Source organism: Medicago sativa, chromosome 1 (genome assembly GCF_051527215.1).
Source record: "Medicago sativa cultivar Bolivia chromosome 1, Bolivia_mono, whole genome shotgun sequence".
Lineage (NCBI taxonomy): Eukaryota > Viridiplantae > Streptophyta > Magnoliopsida > Fabales > Fabaceae > Medicago > Medicago sativa.
The window spans coordinates 24413160-24433637 of NC_140749.1; the positions used below are offsets into that span (position 1 = coordinate 24413160).

A 20478-nucleotide genomic window follows, 5' to 3' on the forward strand; every position below is an offset into this window, starting at 1 on the left:
TTACATTGGAAAACACAACATTTTAACTTTTAAGAAGTTGAATGCACAATTTTTGATACATATATTTCTATAATGAGTTGCTTAACATGTACCCTTGATGCCATTAAAAAATTATCAAATAATGAGGTGTACTTAGTTATTAAGTATTTGGAAAACATAAAAGTAGGATAGTATACAAGTAGAATAATAAATGACTTTAATCACCCTGGCTGAGCGTGTATAAATATCATCCACATCTTTCCTTAAGATGCATGCATTCATAATAAGTCTCTTGTTCTATTATATACTATACACTTTTAAGTGATTGAATATACTTTCATTTGTGTTTGAATTTAAAAAATGCGGATGATGCTTTTACAAAAGCAGTGTCTTCTTGTGTTCTTTTGTGTGTTTGTAATGGTCACATCACCCCATGCTGATGGAAAAAACCAAGGCAACGAGGCAGATGCTCTATTGAAGTGGAAAGCAAGCTTTGACAACCAAAGCAAAGCATTACTCTCTTCATGGATTGGTAATAATGCTTGTAATAGTTGGGAAGGAATCACATGTGATAATAACTCCAAATCTATTTACAAGATAGATCTCACCAATTTTGGACTAAGAGGTACGCTTCAAAGTCTCAATTTCTCATCACTTCCAAAAATCCACACCTTAGTTTTAACAAACAACTCATTCTATGGAGTTGTTCCACACCATATTGGTGTAATGTCCAATCTAGAAACTCTTGATTTGTCATATAACAATCTCTCTGGTAGCATTCCCAATACCATTGGTAATTTGTCCAAACTATCATATCTTAATCTTAGTCACAATCATCTATCTGGGATCATTCCAACTGAGATAACCCAGTTGGTTGGTCTAGTTAATTTGTTTATGAATGCTAATGATTTAAGTGGGTCCATCCCTAAAGAAATTGGTAGATTGAGGAATCTCACAGCACTTTCTTTTAGTAACTGCAATCTTACTGGTTTTATACCAACATCAATGGGACTGTTAGCCAACCTTAAGTTCATTTTCATTGCAAGTAATAATCTTTCTGGCTCCATTCCTCGAGAAATTGGATTTCTAACACAACTTGTTAAACTTGTATTGTCTAATAACCATCTATCTGGCACCATTCCTAGAGAAATTGGTTTTCTAAAACAACTTGATCAATTTGATTTGTCTGTTAACAATCTCTCTGGCACCATTCCTAGAGAAATTGGATTTCTAAAACAACTTGGTCAGTGGTCACCTTGATTTGTCTAATAACCATCTCTCTGGCACCATCCCTCCTACAATTGGAAACTTGAGCGGCTTAATGTGGCTATACCTTTATACAAACCATCTCAGTGGGAGCATTCCAAGTGAAGTTGGAAATCTCTATTCCCTTTCCACAATTTAGTTGCTAGACAACAACCTCTCTGGGCCAATCCCATCTTCCATTGGTAACTTGGTCAATTTGGATTCTGTTGACCTTTTTCAAAACAACCTCTCTGGACAAATTCCTTCCACTATTGGAAATTTGACAAAGCTCACTGAATTTAAAATTTTCTCAAACAAGCTTAATGGAAATATTCCAATTGAAATGAACAGGATAACCAATTTGAGAGTTTTGCAATTATCTAATAATAATTTCATAGGCCATTTACCTCACAACATTTGTGTCGGTGGAATGTTGACAAAATTCGCTGCGGATAATAACCAGTTCACAGGCCCAATTCCAGAGAGTTTAAAGAATTGCTCCAGCCTTCATAGAGTCAGACTTGAACAGAACCAACTAACTGGAAATATAACAGATAGCTTTGGTGTGTATCCAAACTTGGACTACATCGGATTGAATGATAATAATTTTTATGGCCATCTTTCCCCCAACTGGGGAAAATGCAAGAATCTCACAAGCCTTAAAATCTTCAACAATAATTTAACAGGAAGTATACCACCAGAACTGGCTGAGGCAACCAATTTACATATACTTGACCTGTCCTCAAACCAACTTACAGGAAAAATTCCAAAGGAGCTGGGCAACTTATCTTCATTGATCCAACTATCGATGAGTAACAATCATATTTCGGGAGAATTTCCTGTACATATTGCATCATTGCAGGAACTAGCTACCTTGGAGCTTGCAGCAAATAACTTAAGTGGCTTTATCCCAAAAGAACTGGGAGGGTTACCTTCGTTATTGAAGTTAAATTTGAGCCAAAATAAGTTTGAAGGAAACATTCCTGATGAGATTGGACAATTGAATGTTATTCAAAATCTTGATCTTAGTGAAAATTTTATGAATGGAAGCATACCAGAAATGTTTGGACAGCTAAAATACTTAGAAACATTGAATCTCTCACATAATAATCTGTCTGGTATGATCCCCTCTAGCTTTGTTGATATGTTAAGCTTGACAATTATTGATATATCATACAACAGGTTGGAGGGTCTGATTCCAAACATTCCAGCCTTCCAACAAGCTTCAATCGAGACACTAAGAAACAACAAAGACTTGTGTGGTAATGCCTCTAGCCTAAAGCCTTGTCCATCATCCAGCGGAAACCATAATACTCACAAGACTAACAAAAACTTGGTGGTAGTTTTACCAATCACTCTAGGCATTGTTTTGTTAGCATTATTTGTTTATGGTATCTCATATTATCTATTTCGAAGTTCAAACACAAAAGAATCCAAGGTAGCAGAAGAATCACACACTGAAAATCTATTTGAAATATGGAGTTTTGATGGAAAAATGGTCTATGAGAACATTGTTGAAGCCACAGAAGAGTTTGATAACAAGCATCTCATTGGGGTTGGAGGACATGGAAGTGTTTACAAAGCAGAGTTGCCTACAGGACAGGTTGTAGCTGTGAAGAAACTCCATTCATTACAAAATGGAGAAATGTCCAATCTGAAAGCTTTTGCAAGTGAGATCCAAGCTTTAACAGAAATCCGACATCGAAACATTGTGAAGTTATATGGGTATTGTTCCCATCCTTTGCACTCATTTTTGGTTTATGAGTTCTTGGAGAAGGGTAGTCTGGATAAGATTTTGAAAGACGATGAGCAAGCTACTGTGTTTGACTGGAATAGGAGGGTGAATGCCATTAAAGATGTAGCGAATGCTCTATACTACATGCATCATGATCGCTCACCTTCAATTGTTCATCGCGATATATCCAGTAAGAATATTGTTTTGGATTTGGAATATGTGGCTCATGTCTCGGATTTTGGAACAGCTAAGTTTCTTAATCCTGATGCTTCCAATTGGACCTCTAACTTTGTAGGCACCTTTGGATACACTGCTCCAGGTTATTATTCTTCCTTATTAATAGACTTGTTTCTTTACAATTGTTCATCATAATGATTTGCAGTTTATCATTTCTTATTGTTTGTTACAGAACTTGCATTCACAATGGAAATAAATGAGAAATGTGATGTGTATAGTTTTGGGGTATTAACCTTGGAAATACTTCTTGGAAAACATCCTGGAGACATTGTATCTAAGTTGCTGCAATCAAGTACTGTAGGCCAAACAATTGATGCTGTGTTGTTGACTGATATGTTGGATCAACGCCTCCTTTTTCCTACCAATCATATCAAGAAAGAGGTGGTATCATTGATAAGGATTGCATTTCATTGCCTAGCTGAGAGCCCAGATACTCGCCCTACAATGGAGCAAGTTTGCAAGGAGATTGCAATATCAAAGTCATCTTCCAGTGGTTAATCATGTACATGTTATAGATAGGGGTGATTTATCTAAGGAATAAATTATAGCTAAGTTTCAATGTTTTCTTTGCTTTCACTCAGATATTTGGAGGTAGAGAATGTATTTCTCTGTTGGTGTAGCTTTGTTGTATGAGTTTGTGTACTAATTTTAGGTTCTTTAAAAATAAATCCATTACTTCTCTGTTTTGTATTGGTAAATCTCTCTTGAACGTAACCTATATTGTATTGTAAAGTTATAACATTTTGCTTTAGAAATAATACCACTACTTGTCTTTTCTTTTTGTATTGGTCAATTTCTTTAGAACCTATTTTGTATTGTAAGTCATTTTAATTATGTTCATTTTGAATTATTTTTAATTTATTGTTTGTGAGTGTCCATACAGTCCCCAATTTATATCACAGTGCTATCAAAGGTAGATTTAGACAAGTGATTATGTGAGATAAAAGATAACCTTCTAATTATGTTTTGGAAGAGGTCAAATATGACACTCAAGAAAAGAAATAATGTGATAGGGGGTCGAAATAATGTGAGACAGGAGACTTTAAAAATCTATTAGAAACATCTTGAGATACTAGAAATAGTTGAGGAATGCCATATGTGAAAATGTGAACTAGAACCAAAATCAAAAATCCAAGAATCCTTAGATATTATGAGCAGTAAATGGTTGACCCGGCGGTAACGAATGTTTTTACGAGCAAAATAGATAATTATCATGTACCAAAGGAACTCCAGATGCCGCTAAGTGTTAAACGCTATGACGGTTCTTCCGCCCTTGATGATCACATTGATTTCCTTAAATGCTTGCTACACCAAACGTGTTTCCGTAGAATCCAAGAAAAAGCAAAGTCGGTACTTAACCATGTGGCCAAGAAATCAGAAATGCCAGAGTTTTGGTATTTTACTACCTTCAAGGCCAGAACAAAATAGTAGAAATATGCATGTATTGTCCTCATCGGATACAATAACGAAGGTAAATGTCATGCATCAAATAGAAGTTCAATTTTTAAGAGTTTCTATTAACAGTCACAGATAATTGGGTCGTTTATTACCTTCATGATATCTCTGCTTCCTTATATGGAGAATTGATTATTTTGGAATTGGCTCCTTTGTAAACTACATTATTCCACAGACAAGTTCCTTTGCACCATTCTTATTTTCATAGATCTTATAGAGAAAGAGCGTGACTAATTGTTCTACAACTTACACTACCTTCGTCATCTAGAATGCAACCATTGTCTTTTGGTATCGTCAACACTTCATCGAACAATCCACTTTAAATAGTCTATTCATTATAATAATAACCATAATTAGTCGGAGTAGTATTGTCCCGGCCTAAATTTGTAACGTTGCAATGTTTCCACCATTTGTGCAATGTTATTAACTCTTCCTTCACCTTTGTATAGTTCATCGATCAATCACCGAGTGATAACTAACAACAATAGATTTGACACCAACTTTTACCATAAGAGTGATTGCACCTTTAGCGAATTTCACCTCTCCTTGGGCAACTAAAGTAGTAACATAAACACTTGGATCCATGTATTTTGATGTTTCCAATTCTCTAAAAAGGAAATTGGTTGTTTAAATTGACCGACGATGCAACAACCAAAGATATGATTACGATATGTGATACAACTATGTATGATCTTCTTAACAATCATTTTAATATATAAATCTTTTGGTTCATTTGATTCTAGTTATCGAGCTAAACTGAGTTGATCATGAGCTTGAATTCTGCCGAGTTCCAGCTGAAAAAAAGTTGGTAGAAAACTCGAGTTTAGTATCGAGCTGAGCCCGGACTTCGACTCAGCTAGACTTATTTCTTGGTCTACTTTAGTTATTTTATTTAATTAACCCTTTTATACTTGTTGGTCTATCAGTAAAGTGAACTAATGGGAAAAGGGACAAGGATTTTCCGATGTCATGGAAAACTTACAGTTATGAAATCGTCTGATTTCAGCTGTCCAATGAAGATTGTATGGCTCCAATTTAAGCTCCTACAAATCATCTTTCAAGTGTAACTTTCATCAGATGACCGATATTTGCAACTGCATCAATTAGCAACTAGAGGCAATCCATTTCCAAACTGTACCACTTCATTCTCATTCGTTTTATGAGATTCTGCATTTTAGTTCCGCTATTAATAATGTATGTTGTTTCAACTATCATTCCAAAGTAAAGTGTTGATGCATATATGGACAGCATTACATTCATTTACGTTCAAATTGTTGTGTGAACCTAAACTTTTTATGGTCAAATTCGAATTAAAGAAGTACTGTTTTGCCATAACTAGATCTCCAGCAGGTTGTTGAAGAAGCCCTAGACATCAAACACGAGAAAGTACTACAACCCCGTAGAAAGGGAGGCATTGCATACATTATGATCAATGAAAAATAAAAAAAATGAAGGATGATATAAAATACCTAGATGGTCTTGCAAGATATGAGGTCTGTTAAGGCATCAATGCTAATAATAGTTGTAAATTATATCATAGACCAATGCAGAAGATAATCATCCCTGTATTTTTAAATCATGGCATTAAAGAGTATATCTACTGGTTCTGATGCCCCAAATAAAATTTCACAAGTCAAGACGATCACAGACATAATCACATATCAATCAACAAGAAACATAGATACCGATCTTTTTTTTTTTTTTTTTTTTGACAAAATAGATACCTATCTGTTGGAAGGGCATAAATTAACCAAATACAAACATAATCTAAGAATGCATTAAACATTATTATTGTTTACTCACCTCCCAACAAAAAGCAAAAGCATAGTCCTTTAATTAAAAAACTAGAAAGCCTGTCAACTACTCTCAACAAACAAGTTCATGTGCATCATTGTTATTTTAAAAGATCTTAAAAAGAGAGGGAGAGACTAATTGTTCTGCAACAACTGTCTTTATGCTTTGTGGAACAAGCCCATGTTAAATAGTCTGATCATTATTATCAAAACCATAATTAATCGGAGTAGTATTGTTCCAGCTTAGGTTTGAAGCGTCGCAATGTTTCCACCATTTGTGCAATCTTATCAACTCGTCCTTCTCCTTTGTATAGTTCATCAATCACCGAGTGAAAACTAGCAACAATAGGTTTGACACCACCTTTTATCATTAGAGCGATTGTACTTTTAGCAGCTTTCACCTCTCCTTCAGTAACTAAAGTAGGAACATAAACACTTGGATTCATGTATGCCTCCAATTTTCTAAACAAGGCAATTGCTTGTTTAAATTGACCGACGATGCAATAACCATAGATTAGATTATGATATGTGATTGCACCAGGCATGATCTTCTTAACAATCATTTCAGAATATAAATCATAGGCTTGGTTTACAAGTCTATCTTTGCATAGTCTGAATATGATATTGTTATAGAATGACCTGACATAAAAATTGCTATAGCCACCAACGATCTTTACCTGTCTCAACAACTCTATGGCTTTTTCAGTTTCTCCTATCTTACATAACCCTTCGATTAGAATATCATAACTTACATAGTCTAACTTATAACCCTTTAATAAGAAATCATTGTAAACGAGCAATGCTTTGTGAATCTCACCTTGGAGAGAAAGACCTTTGAAAAGATCATTCAAGATGGGAGTACTAGGATGATGACCGGTCTTGATGATTTTATCGAATAAAGAGAAAGCTGAAGCCATGTAACCTTTTCTAGAGTAACAAGTGATGAGGATTTTCCAAGTATCGATGTCGGGGAAAACCTGAATCTAATCAGATCGGGATTCCAATTTTTGAGCTAGAGAAATAACAGTGGTATGTGCCCCCTCTTTCAGAAGGAAAGATAAGAGTGTTATAATCGGATATAGAACCGGTACCTCGAGAAAGTATGATATCGAACCACATATGAGCGGTAACGTGATTATTGATTGCGGTAAAAGGAGCAACGTCATAATCAAATATTGGACAGGGAAATTTGTTGTTGGAAATAGTAGAAACAGCCGCAGGCACAGCAGCACCACCATATCTTCTTAACCTTGACAATATTGTCGCACTAGAAGGAACAATGCTAGGATCAAAATAAGGATCAACGTAGGAAGAGAAGGAAACGAATGGACGAGGAAACTTCCTGCTGGGAATAATAGCAGCAAGACCATATCTGAACCTTGACAACATTGTTTCTATTTGCCGCAGCACAGAAAACAATGTATCTTCCTTCTAATAGGGTTTAGTATTCTTATTTGAGGGAATTACTATAACAAACTTTCAAATCCTATAAATACTCAACAAATTTTCAAATAAAATATAAATCGTAATGATATATTTAAGGCTAAATTGAATTTTTGGTCCCTTAACTATTTAGGTAGTATCGCTTTGGTCCCTTAATTAAAATTCGATTTATTTTGGTCCCTTAACTTCTCTCCGTTACACATTTTGGTCTTTTCCGTTAGTTTTAATTCAAAAATGTTAGGTTTTCTTCATTTCTTCTATAATTTTTCTGGGATTCTTGTTGTTGAAGGTTGATGGAGATGATATGAAGATGAAAAAGAGGAGAAGAAGAATAAAACATAACGTTTTTGGATTAAAACTAACGAAAAGGACCAAAATGTGTAACAGAGAGATATTAAGGGGCCAAAGCGATACTATCTAAATAGTTAAGGGACTTATTTTAAAATTCCCCTCAAATTTTATTAAAAAAAAAAAAAATTCCCCTCAAATAAATATAAATTATTTTAAAATTAAACTATTTTTTTTACAAGATTTTAGAATTAAACTTGAATGTTCTAAAAAACAAGCATTTAACAAAATTTAGGCATAATATCTTCAACACACTCCTCCATAACTAAATATTAAATATAAATCGTAATGATATATTTAATGATATCTTATTTTAATCTTATTTTAAAATTCCCCTCAAATTTTATAAAAAAAAAATAATTTCCCCTCAAATAAATATAAATTATTTTAAAATTAAACTATTTTTTTTACAAGATTTTAGAATTAAACTTGAATGTTCTAAAAAACAAACATATAACAAAATTTAGGCATAATATTTTCAACACACTCCTCCATAACTAAATATTTTTTTACATCAATGTTAAATTTTTTTTTTGGGTCTAGTGGTAAACTCAAGTCTTAACACAAAAGTCACGAGTTCAAACCCTCTCTAGTCTTTGGATGGAGTATATTTGTATGCACATGCATTCTTTGAGATTGTGCATGTCTTGGATTGCGCATCATCCCCTCACGCAATATTTTTTTTAGCTTAATCAAAAAATAATAATTGTGCTTCGAAATTGAATTTAGGTTGAAAATGCATGGACTGTGTGGTGACATAAATCTCTTTGCATGAAAGTCGATAGATGTTCAAAATATTATCCTAAGAATTTCAAAGAAACTACCACAATTAACGAAGAGAGTTAACCTAGATATAAACTTTATGATTTTGAGATACATATTAAGCAACATGGTGTCAAATTGGATAGTCATTTTGTCGTCTCGCACAATTCATGTCTGATGATTAGGTATGGAGGTCATGTAAATGTAGGATATTGTAACAAGTATAAATTCCACCAAGCAGGGGCGATTGCTTGTGTAATGAAGGGGTAGCTTTGGCTACCCCAAAATTTTTATTTTTATTGAATGGTTAGGTATATTAATATAATTAGCTACCCCAATAATATATTTTTAGCTACCTCAAATAAATTTATTTGCAAAAAAATTAACAAACTATTACTTGATTAATAAACTTATTTGTCATAAATTGACATTTCCGTCTCTACAACAACTATAGAGAGAACATTTTTAGTAATAAAAATTATCAATAGTCAAATATAATGGGGATAGTTTAATGGAAATAGCTTCTTTGTTTACATTGAAAAAGAATTTGTTAGTCTATTTAGAAAATATTCACATGAATATATATTTGACTCTTTAAAGCTTAATTTTATAGAGATTAAACATATTTAACCCTTAAATTTAATATATAAAGTTTAAATAAAGTTAATTTTCTTTACTTCAAAAAATTCTTTGTATTTGGACCCTTCATAAAAATTACGTTATTTTCGCCGCTGCCACCAAGTACTTTTTTAAAGTATGTTATTAAAGGTCCTGATAGAGTGACAATGCATGTATCAGTTAGTGGTGATCAAATCGTATTGGAAGGCTTGATTACAAATCCCGCGATGTATATGAACTATACTACATGAGGATACTATTAACCGTTCATAAAATGGTTACATGAAATACAAATGCAAAAAAAATAAAAAAAATAATAAGTTGATGGACATACATATGACACCTTCCAGGAAACATGTTATGCTTTGGGATTACTTAATGACAATAAAAAATTAATAAATGGAATTATTTAATCAAGTGATTTGGGTTCGAGTCATCAATTGCATAGATTTTTTGTGACTCTATTAACTACGAGCACAATAACAAACACTAATGTTGTATGGGATGAAATGTGGCGTTCATTGTCAGATGAGATTCTATATGAACGGAGAAGTAATTGCGAATTAAAGATTATTTCTATTCGTATGTTTTTTTACATTTTTATATCATTCATTTTTTGTATACATTTTTTAAATTAATTTTTCAATTTTTTATATATAATTTGCGGTCTCTTATCCAGGGACGATGATTTGAAGATTTTATGGTTAATAGATATTGAAAAGTTGCTTCAACTAAATATAAGATTGCTTAAAAAATTGAAATCTATGCCACGACCAAACACTTCTGCCATGCCGACTTTCTTGAATAAACTTACTGTTGATGAGCTAAATTATGACAGGGTTGAATTAGCAAAGACACGTAGTGATCTACTACTGATGTAGACTAATGAACATATATGTGTATATGATAAGATCATGGAGAACGTTCTTTCTAGTATTCGTGGTTAATTTTTCTTATATGGCTTTGGTGGTAGTGGGAAAACATTTATATGGAAAAAACTGTTCGCGGCTGTTAGATATATAAGTGGAGTTACAAAATATACGAATATTATTTATATTTTCATAAGTAGGCTGATATGATTGGCCTAAGAGGCTTTTCTTATGGTCTGTTTTAGCTAAATAAGCTTCCAAAAAAGTCTATGCGTTTCCTATTTAAGAAGAAAGTCCGGTTTGACCTGACTTATCGTGAGCTAAGTTGCAGACCTCTTTGTAGATCGGTTTGCCCTATTCACGTTCCTAGTAACTTAACGCGTTCAAACCTCGACTCTTCAAATTGTATACGTGAGTTTTCAATCACTATTTTCATTTTGTCGAAAAAATAATTAAGCTCTTGGGCTGGAGCATCCATCCATGTGCATCGTGAAACTGGTTTTCTCGCTGTTAACGTGTGATCCCCGTGAAACAGCTTTGTGATGGCAATATCTGACTTCCTCGCAGTAATAATTATTTTTTGCACTCGTGAAACTGAGATTGAAGAGATCACAATTAGGACAGTGTACGAAAACGTGTTAGTATTAAAGGAAGCGCAGTTACAGGGAATCAATAGGAAATTAGTCACGTGGCCATGTAGCAGCTAGCAAGGAAATTACAGTGGTTTTAATGAGGACAGAAAATTAAACTCTCCTATGATTCACAGCTGGAAAATTCAGTCCCTAAAGATGGGTGAAGGAAAAAACCCACAAGGGGGAAAAATGACTTTAAATATCGGGCAACTCAAATGCAAGGAAATCCAGAAATGTGGAGACAAAAGTAAATACTATTTTGACTAAAGAGGTGTACGATAGTGAGAAAGTTTCTTTGAAGGAGGAGGAGAACTTTAGTTTGCAAAATCATATTCCATGAGATTTCCTCACATGTGCCCTAGGAGACTAAGACATTGTTTAAGGAATACTTAAAAAGAAATTTTGTTTTGAAATTATAAGTCAAACTTATATCAAAGTCATAATTATGTCATTTTTTAAACAAAACTTACTTCTTTTGGATCCTTAAACAATGCTATGTCATTGTGACACTTGTTAGCATTTTCCTTATTTATATTGGAGAATAGACAAGGATAGACGAGGAGCTTATATTTTTTTTTTCTTCTCTTTTGTTTTTGACAAAAATAAACGATATTCATTCATTCAAATTGATAGAGAACATCGATACAATACAAATCCAAATTCACTAAAAACAAAAAGGATGAATCTGTGAACAAACTCACAACATCCATGTTAATAGCATAAAACGGAAAAGCACCTATGCCTACAAATATGATTAATATGACTATATTCAAGTCTCCGGAATACTCATCTCTCCGGATCTGCAACGTTGACGCCGCCAAAGTCATTGTCATTGATCGGATCTGCACTTGCTCAAAGCTAATCTTTCAACTTGAATCAAATAAACACTGCACTAAGATGGGAAATCAAAAACACACTGCACAAAGACGGGAAATAAAAACAAACAGAGTCGTTCAGAGACGACGAAATCACAAAAACAAACGAAAGAAAAACATAAAATATGTGAAATCACTTATTCAATTAGGATAGAAGGAAAAACAACTTGGAGGGGTGATTTTTGGGTCAAAATTGACCCTAAATCACCCCTCTGACAAAAAGAAAAAGAAAAAGAAAGGGGTGACGGCTAGGGTTTGAGAAGGAGAGAAAAGAGAGGAAGAAATAAGTTAACAAAATCAATAATGTCCACCGCAGTTTTTTCTCCTCTTTTTATTATATTGAATTGGAATTATGTCCCTTGGTGTTTTGTTTTTTTTAAAAATGGGGTAGATTTCTAGACTTGGTGAACTTTTAGTTAATAATATGGAAAATTAGCATTTACCATATTTTTTAGAGTGACATTGATGATAAATATTTATTATTATTACTGTTAGTCAATTCCATAGTAAAAAAGACGAGGAACCAACGTGTTGGAGCTTCAAATTATCCTATTTGACTACAAACATATGTATGTTTTTTTTTTCTTCTACAAAAACTGTTGAGTTTACTAAAAGACAAGTCAGTGAGGCAGGTCACTTGTTAGCAACTGTACCCACATTATATGCTAAAGTTTTGGTGTTGTTGAACTATATGATATAGTTGATGTTAATTAATACATATATATTGATTGATGGTGATATCGTTGGTGAATTCTTATATGTTAATTGATGGTGATACTGTGGGTATTGAAATGAAATAAGTTACGTCCGCTAAAAAACAATTCTCCAAGTGTACCATCTGATTAATACTATGTGCATTTCATTTTTATAAAAACAAATGATATTCATTTATTTAAATTGATAGAGTACTTATAATATAAATTCAAAATCGTTAAAAACAAAAAGGATAATCTGTGAATAAACTCGCAACGTCCAAGTTAATAGCATAAAATGACAGAGTTTCTATTCCTACAAATAGGACTATATTTAAGTCTCTTGAATACTCATATTCCTGGATTTGCAACGTTGATGACGCTAAAATCATTAATTTGATCTGCACTTAAAACTAATCTATCAAATTGAATCAAATTAAAATCGCACTAATAAGGAAAAAACAAAAAGAAAGTAGAATAATAAATGACTTTAATCACCCTGGCTGAGCGTGTATAAATATCATCCACATCTTTCCTTAAGATGCATGCATTCATAATAAGTCTCTTGTTCTATTATATACTATACACTTTTAAGTGATTGAATATACTTTCATTTGTGTTTGAATTTCAAAAATGCGGATGATGCTTTTACAAAAGCAGTGTCTTCTTGTGTTCTTTTGTGTGTTTGTAATGGTCACATCACCTCATGCTGATGGAAAAAACCAAGGCAACGAGGCAGATGCTCTGTTGAAGTGGAAAGCAAGCTTTGACAACCAAAGCAAGGCATTACTCTCTTCATGGATTGGTAATAATCCTTGTAGTTGGGAGGGAATCACATGTGATGATGATTCAAAATCCATCAACAAGGTAAATCTCACCAATATTGGACTAAAAGGTACGCTTCAAACTCTCAATTTCTCATCACTTACAAAAATCCACACCTTAGTTATACGAAACAACTCCTTCTATGGAGCTGTTCCACACCATATTGGAGTGATGCCAAATCTAGACACTCTTGATCTGTCAATAAACAAACTCTCTGGTAGCATTCCCAATAGTGTCGGTAATTTGTCCAAACTATCATATCTTCATCTTGGTAACAATCATCTATCTGGGATCATTCCAACTGAGATAACCCAGTTGGTTGGTCTAGTTAAATTGTTGATGTATACTAATGATTTAAGTGGGTCCATCCCTAAAGAAATTGGTAGATTGAGGAATCTCACAGCACTTGATTTTAGTAACTGCAATCTTACTGGTTTTATACCAACATCAATTGGACTGTTAGCCAATCTAATACTTCTCTCGTTATCTAACAATCAAATTTCTGGCCACATTCCTCGTGAACTTGGGAAGTTGACCAACCTTAAGTTCCTATATATTGTAATTAATAGTCTTTCTGGCTCCATTCCTCGAGAAATTGGATTTCTAACACAACTTGTTGTACTTGATTTGTCTGTTAACCATCTCTCTGGCACCATTCCTAGAGAAATTGGATTTCTAAAACAACTTGGTTACCTTCTATTGTCTGATAACCATCTCTCTGGCACCATTCCAAGAGAAATTGGATTTCTAAAACAACTTGATCAACTTGATTTTTCTGATAACCATCTCTCTGGCACCATCCCTCCTACAATTGGAAACTTGAGCAACTTAATTTGGCTATACCTTTATACAAACCATCTCAGTGGGAGCATTCCAAGTGAAGTTGGAAATCTCTATTCCCTTTCCACAATTCAGTTGCTAGACAACAACCTCTCTGGGCCAATCCCATCTTCCATTGGTAACTTGGTCAATTTGGATTCTGTTGACCTTTTTCAAAACAACCTCTCTGGACAAATTCCTTCCACTATTGGAAATTTGACAAAGCTCACTGAATTTAAAATTTTCTCAAACAAGCTTAATGGAAATATTCCAATTGAAATGAACAGGATAACCAATTTGAGAGTTTTGCAATTATCTGATAATAATTTCATAGGCCATTTACCTCACAACATTTGTGTCGGTGGAATGTTGACAAAATTCGCTGCGGATAATAACCAGTTCACAGGCCCAATTCCAGAGAGTTTAAAGAATTGCTCCAGCCTTCATAGAGTCAGACTTGAACAGAACCAACTAACTGGAAATATAACAGATAGCTTTGGTGTGTATCCAAACTTGGACTACATCGGATTGAATGATAATAATTTTTATGGCCATCTTTCCCCCAACTGGGGAAAATGCAAGAATCTCACAAGCCTTAAAATCTTCAACAATAATTTAACAGGAAGTATACCACCAGAACTGGCTGAGGCAACCAATTTACATATACTTGACCTGTCCTCAAACCAACTTACAGGAAAAATTCCAAAGGAGCTGGGCAACTTATCTTCATTGATCCAACTATCGATGAGTAACAATCAAATTTCGGGAGAAGTTCCTCTACATATTGCATCATTGCAGGAACTAGCTACCTTGGAGCTTGCAGCAAATAACTTAAGTGGCTTTATCCCAAAAGAACTTGGAGGGTTACCTTTGTTATTGAAGTTGAATTTGAGCCAAAATAAGTTTGAAGGAAACATTCCTGATGAGATTGGACAATTGAATGTTCTTCAAAATCTTGATCTTAGTGGAAATTTTATGAATGCAAGCATACCAGAAATGTTTGGACAGCTAAAATACTTAGAAACATTGAATCTCTCACATAATAATCTGTCTGGTATGATCCCCTCTAGCTTTGTTGATATGTTAAGCTTGACAATTATTGATATATCATACAACAGGTTGGAGGGTCTGATTCCAAACATTCCAGCCTTCCAACAAGCTTCAATCGAGACACTAAGAAACAACAAAGACTTGTGTGGTAATGCCTCTAGCCTAAAGCCTTGTCCATCATCCAGCGGAAACCATAATACTCACAAGACTAACAAAAACTTGGTGGTAGTTTTACCAATCACTCTAGGCATTGTTTTGTTAGCATTATTTGTTTATGGTATCTCATATTATCTATTTCGAAGTTCAAACAAAAAAGAATCCAAGGTTGCAGAAGAATCACACACTGAAAATCTATTTTCAATATGGAGTTTTGATGGAAAAATGGTGTATGAAAACATTGTTGAAGCCACAGAAGATTTTGACAACAAGCATCTCATTGGGGTTGGAGGACATGGAAGTGTTTACAAAGCAGAGTTGCCTACAGGACAGGTTGTAGCTGTGAAGAAACTCCATTCATTACAAAATGGAGAAATGTCCAATCTGAAAGCTTTTGCAAGTGAGATCCAAGCTTTAACAGAAATCCGACATCGAAACATTGTGAAGTTATACGGGTATTGTTCACATCCATTGCACTCATTTTTGGTTTATGAGTTCTTGGAGAAGGGTAGCGTGGACAAGATTTTGAAAGAAGATGAGCAAGCAACTATGTTTGACTGGAATAAGAGAGTGAATGCCATTAAAGATGTAGTGAATGCTCTATACTACATGCATCATGATCGCTCACCTTCAATTGTTCATCGCGATATATCCAGTAAGAATATTGTTTTGGATTTGGAATATGTGGCTCATGTCTCGGATTTCGGAACAGCTAAGTTTCTTAATCCTGATGCTTCCAATTGGACCTCTAACTTTGTAGGCACCTTTGGATACACTGCTCCAGGTTATTATTCTTCCTTATTAATAGACTTGTTTCTTTACAATTGTTCATCATAATGATTTGCAGTTTATCATTTCTTATTGTTTGTTACAGAACTTGCATTCACAATGGAAGTAAATGAGAAGTGTGATGTGTATAGTTTTGGAGTATTAAGCCTGGAAATACTTCTTGGAAAACATCCTGGAGACATTGTATCTAAGTTGCTGCAATCAAGTACTGTAGGCCAAACAATTGATGCTGTGTTGTTGACTGATATGTTGGATCAACGCCTCCTTTTTCCTACCAATCATATCAAGAAAGAGGTGGTATCATTGATAAGGATTGCATTTCATTGCCTAGCTGAGAGCCCAGATAATCGCCCTACAATGGAGCAAGTTTGCAAGGAGATTGCAATATCAAAGTCATCTTCCAGTGGTTAATCATGTACATGTTATAGATAGGGGTGATTTATCTAAGGAATAAATTATAGCTAAGTTTCAATGTTTTCTTTGCTTTCACTCAGATATTTAGAGGTAGAGTGTATTTATCTGTTGGTGTAGCTTTGTTGTATGAGTTTGTGTACTAATTTTAGGTTCTTTAAAAATAATACCATTACTTCTCTGTTTTGTATTGGTAAATCTCTCTTGAATTGTATTGTAAAGTCATAACATTTTGCTTTAGAAATAATACCATTACTTGTCTTTTCTTTTTGTGTTGGTCAATTTCTTCGGAACCTATTTTGTATTGGAAGTCATTTTAATCATGTTCATTTTGAACTATTTTTAATTTATTGTTTGAGTGTCCATACGGTCCCCAATTTATATCACAATGCTATCAAAGGAAGATTTAGACAAGTGATTACATGAGATAAAAGATAACCTTGTAAATTGTAATTAAGTTTTGGAAGAGGACAAATATGACACTGAAGAATAAGAGAAATAATGTGATAAGGGGTCGAAATAATGTGAGACAGGAGACATTAAGCATCCAAAGATAAAGAATGATACTTGAAATCTATTAGAAACATCTTGAGATACTAGAAATAATTGAGGAATGCCATATGTGAAGATGTGAACTAGAACCAAAATCAACAATCCAAGAATCCTTAGATATTATGAGCAGTAAATGGTTGACCCGGCGGTAACGAATGTTTTTACAAGCAAAATAGATAATTATCATGTACCAAAGGAACTCCAGATGCCGCTAAGTGTTAAACGCTATGACGGTTCTTCCGCCCTTGATGATCACATTAATTTCCTTAAATGCTTGCTACACCAAACGTGTTTCCGTAGAATCCAAGAAAAAGCAAAGTCGGTACTTAACCATGTGGCCAAGAAATCAGAAATGCCAGAGTTTTGGTATTTTACTACCTTCAAGGCCAGAACAAAATAGTAGAAATATGCATGTATTGTCCTCATCGGATACAATAACGAAGGTAAATGTCGTGCATCAAATAGAAGTTCAATTTTTAAGAGTTTCTATTAACAGTCACAGATAATTGGGGCGTTTATTACCTTCATGATATCTCTGCTTCCTTATATGGAGAATTGATTATTTTGGAATTGGCTCCTTTGTAAACTACATTATTCCATAGACAAGTTCCTTTGCACCTTTAGCGAATTTCACCTCTCCTTTGGCAACTAAAGTAGGAACATAAACACTTGGATCCATGCATGTATTTTGATGCTTCCAATTCTCTAAACAAGGAAATTGCTTTTTTAAATTGACCAACGATGCAACAGCCAAAGATTAGATTACGACATGTGATACAACTACGTATGATCTTTTAAATAATCATTTCAAAATATAAATCTTTTGGTTCATTTGATTCGAGTTATTGAACTATACTAAGTTGATTATGAGCTTGAATTCAGCCGAGTTCCAGCTGAAAAAAAGTTGGCGGCGAACTCGAGCTGAGCCCGAATGTGTGAAGTTCGACTCAGCTCGACTTATTTCCATGTCTACTTTAGTTAGATCATTTAATTAACCCATTTATACTTGTTTATCTATCAGAAAAGTGAACTAATGGGAAAAGGGACAAGGATTTTCCGATGTCAAGGAAAGCCTACAGTTATGAAATCATCTGATTTCAACTGTCCAATGAAGATTGGATAGCTCCAATTTGAACTCCAACAAATCAGCTTTGAAGAGTAACTTTCATCGGATGACTGAGATTTGCAACTGCATCAATTAGAAACTATAGGTAATCCATTTCCAAACTGTACCACTTCATTCTCATTCTTTTTATGAGATTCTGCATTTTAGTTTTGCTGCTATTAATGAATGTTGTATCAACTCTCATTGCAAAGTAAGGTGTTATACATATTAAATGGCCAGCATTACATTCATTTGCATTCCAATTGTTGTGTCACACCTAATCTTTTTAGGGTCATATTCAATTTTAAAAAAAATACCTTTCTGCCATAACTAGATCTCCAGCAGGTTGTTGAAGAAGCCCTAGACATCAAACACGATAAAGTACTACAACCCCGTAGAAAGGGAGGATTGCATACATTATGATTAATGAATGATAAAAAAAATGAAGGTTGAAATAAAATACCTAGATGGTCTTACAAGATATTGTGAACAAAGTAAAGCCAACATTGTTGACTACCGAATGTCATGGCAATTTGTCAAGTGGTAAAGCTAAAGCCACTTTTGTTGACTTTAGGCATGCAAGCAAAGTGAAAATTTGGTTTGTCTTTGAAATTTCAAATATGGTGCCTATCATGCCAAAAAAATAGAGTAACAAATTGTTAGAAGACAATTTCAAATTGCCTTGCAATTTGAATCATTCAATTTTCGGTGCAATTGTCAAAAAAAGGTTGGTTGGCATGTTAATCACACGGTGCAACTTGTTGAAGCAATAAGCTTTTGCTTCTATAAATAGCCATGCCCGTAAACCATTTCATGCATCCCAAAATCATAACAACACAATAACAATACTTGTTTAGAGTAGTGAGAGAAAAAATATAGAGAGAAAAAATAGTTTCTTCTGTGAGGTTTCTCCTAGGTTGTGTTAGTTAATATTCTCCTATTTATAAGAGAGAGTGGTAATTGTACTCTCCTTATATTTAGAGAGAGGTCCTGTAATTTCTTCCACTTAGTGAAAGTTCTCTACTCTTGCCCCGTGGTTTTTTCCCCTTATTTGTTGAGGGGTTTCCACGTAAAATATTGTGTGTTCAATTCCTCTTTTCTCGTCTCTTATTTTAGCTGCGTAATAATATTTTGTTACTCTGGTACCTAACAGTGGTATCAGAGCAGCTGGTTCGTAGTTGTTATTCCGCTGTGATAAACTAGTGGTGTGGTAAGAAAAATCTTAGTATGCTCTGTGGTTGCAGTTTAAACTGATCTTCCACATCAGAAAAGAATTCTTATTATTCCGGTCTAGTTTGAAGAAAAAATGTTTGGTGTAAAAACCATGGCAACAAAATTTGAGATAGAGAAATTCAACGGGAGAAATTTTTCCCTGTGGAAATTGAAGATAAGGGCAATTTTAAGAAAAGATAATTGCCTAGACGCAATAGATGGCAGACCTGCAAATATCACTGACGAAAAGTGGAAAGAGATGGATGATAATGTCGTTGCCAATTTGCACCTAGCAATGGCAGACTCGGTATTGTCAAGTATTGCTGAAAAGAAGACAGCAAAGGAGATTTGGGATACTCTAATAAAATTGTACGAGGTCAAATCACTCCACAACAGAATATTCTTAAAGAGAAGGCTCTACACTCTTCGAATGGATGAATCCACATCGGTAACGGATCACATCAACACCCTGAATACGCTATTTTCTCAACTCACGGCTTCTGATTTCAGAATAGCAGAAAATGAGCGTGCTGAACTTCTACTTCAGAGTTTACCAGATTCGTATGATCAACTCATCATCAACGTTACAAATAATAACATAGCTGACACTCTTCACTTTGATGATGTCGCCGGTGCAATCCTTGAAGAAGAATCCAGGCGCAAGAACAAGGAAGAAAGGTCAGAGAGTTCAAAGCAAGCAGAGGCTTTGACGATGACGAGAGGCAGATCAACGGAACGTGGCCCCAGTGGGGGTCAAAATCATGGTAGGTCAAAATCTCGAAGAAGGAAGAATATCAAATGCTACAGTTGTGGCATGAAAGGGCATGTAAAGAAGGAGTGTTGGAACATCAAGAAGAATGGAGAGAAGATTTCTGA

At 34.3% G+C, this 20478-nt stretch overlaps 2 protein-coding genes and 1 pseudogene across 3 annotated transcripts; 2 read left to right on the top strand and 1 right to left on the bottom strand.

Annotated features, from left to right (window-relative positions):
* The first annotated feature begins 249 nt into the window (after positions 1-249).
* Positions 250-3989, top strand: LOC146953810 (uncharacterized; annotated as a pseudogene). Its single transcript, XR_015011182.1, has 2 exons — positions 250-3278; positions 3369-3989. The product of XR_015011182.1 is annotated as an uncharacterized LOC146953810 (transcript).
* A 2644-nt stretch (positions 3990-6633) lies between these two features.
* LOC146953811 (small ribosomal subunit protein mL103 (rPPR7)-like) lies at positions 6634-7376 on the bottom strand. Its single transcript, XM_085749960.1, has one exon. It carries the CDS (start codon positions 7359-7361, stop codon positions 6663-6665), a length of 699 nt encoding a protein of 232 aa, XP_085606086.1. The 5' UTR covers positions 7362-7376; the 3' UTR covers positions 6634-6662.
* Positions 7377-13322: 5946 nt separating this feature from the next.
* On the top strand, positions 13323-17006 carry LOC146953812 (uncharacterized). Its single transcript, XM_085711796.1, has 2 exons — positions 13323-16317; positions 16408-17006. The coding sequence occupies exons 1-2, from the start codon at positions 13323-13325 to the stop codon at positions 16731-16733; spliced, it is 3321 nt and encodes a 1106-aa protein (XP_085567922.1). The 3' UTR covers positions 16734-17006.
* Positions 17007-20478: the final 3472 nt, after the last annotated feature.

What these genes read in the sequence shown, in the direction of transcription:
- LOC146953811 (XM_085749960.1), bottom strand. Translation starts at nt 7,361, where the DNA reads ATGGCTTCAGCTTTCTCTTTATTCGATAAAATCATCAAGACCGGTCAT.
- LOC146953812 (XM_085711796.1), top strand. Translation starts at nt 13,323, where the DNA reads ATGATGCTTTTACAAAAGCAGTGTCTTCTTGTGTTCTTTTGTGTGTTT. An exon ending in CTTTGGATACACTGCTCCAG is followed by an intron (nt 16,318 to 16,407) that starts GTTATTATTCTT and finishes TGTTTGTTACAG; the next exon opens with AACTTGCATTCACAATGGAA.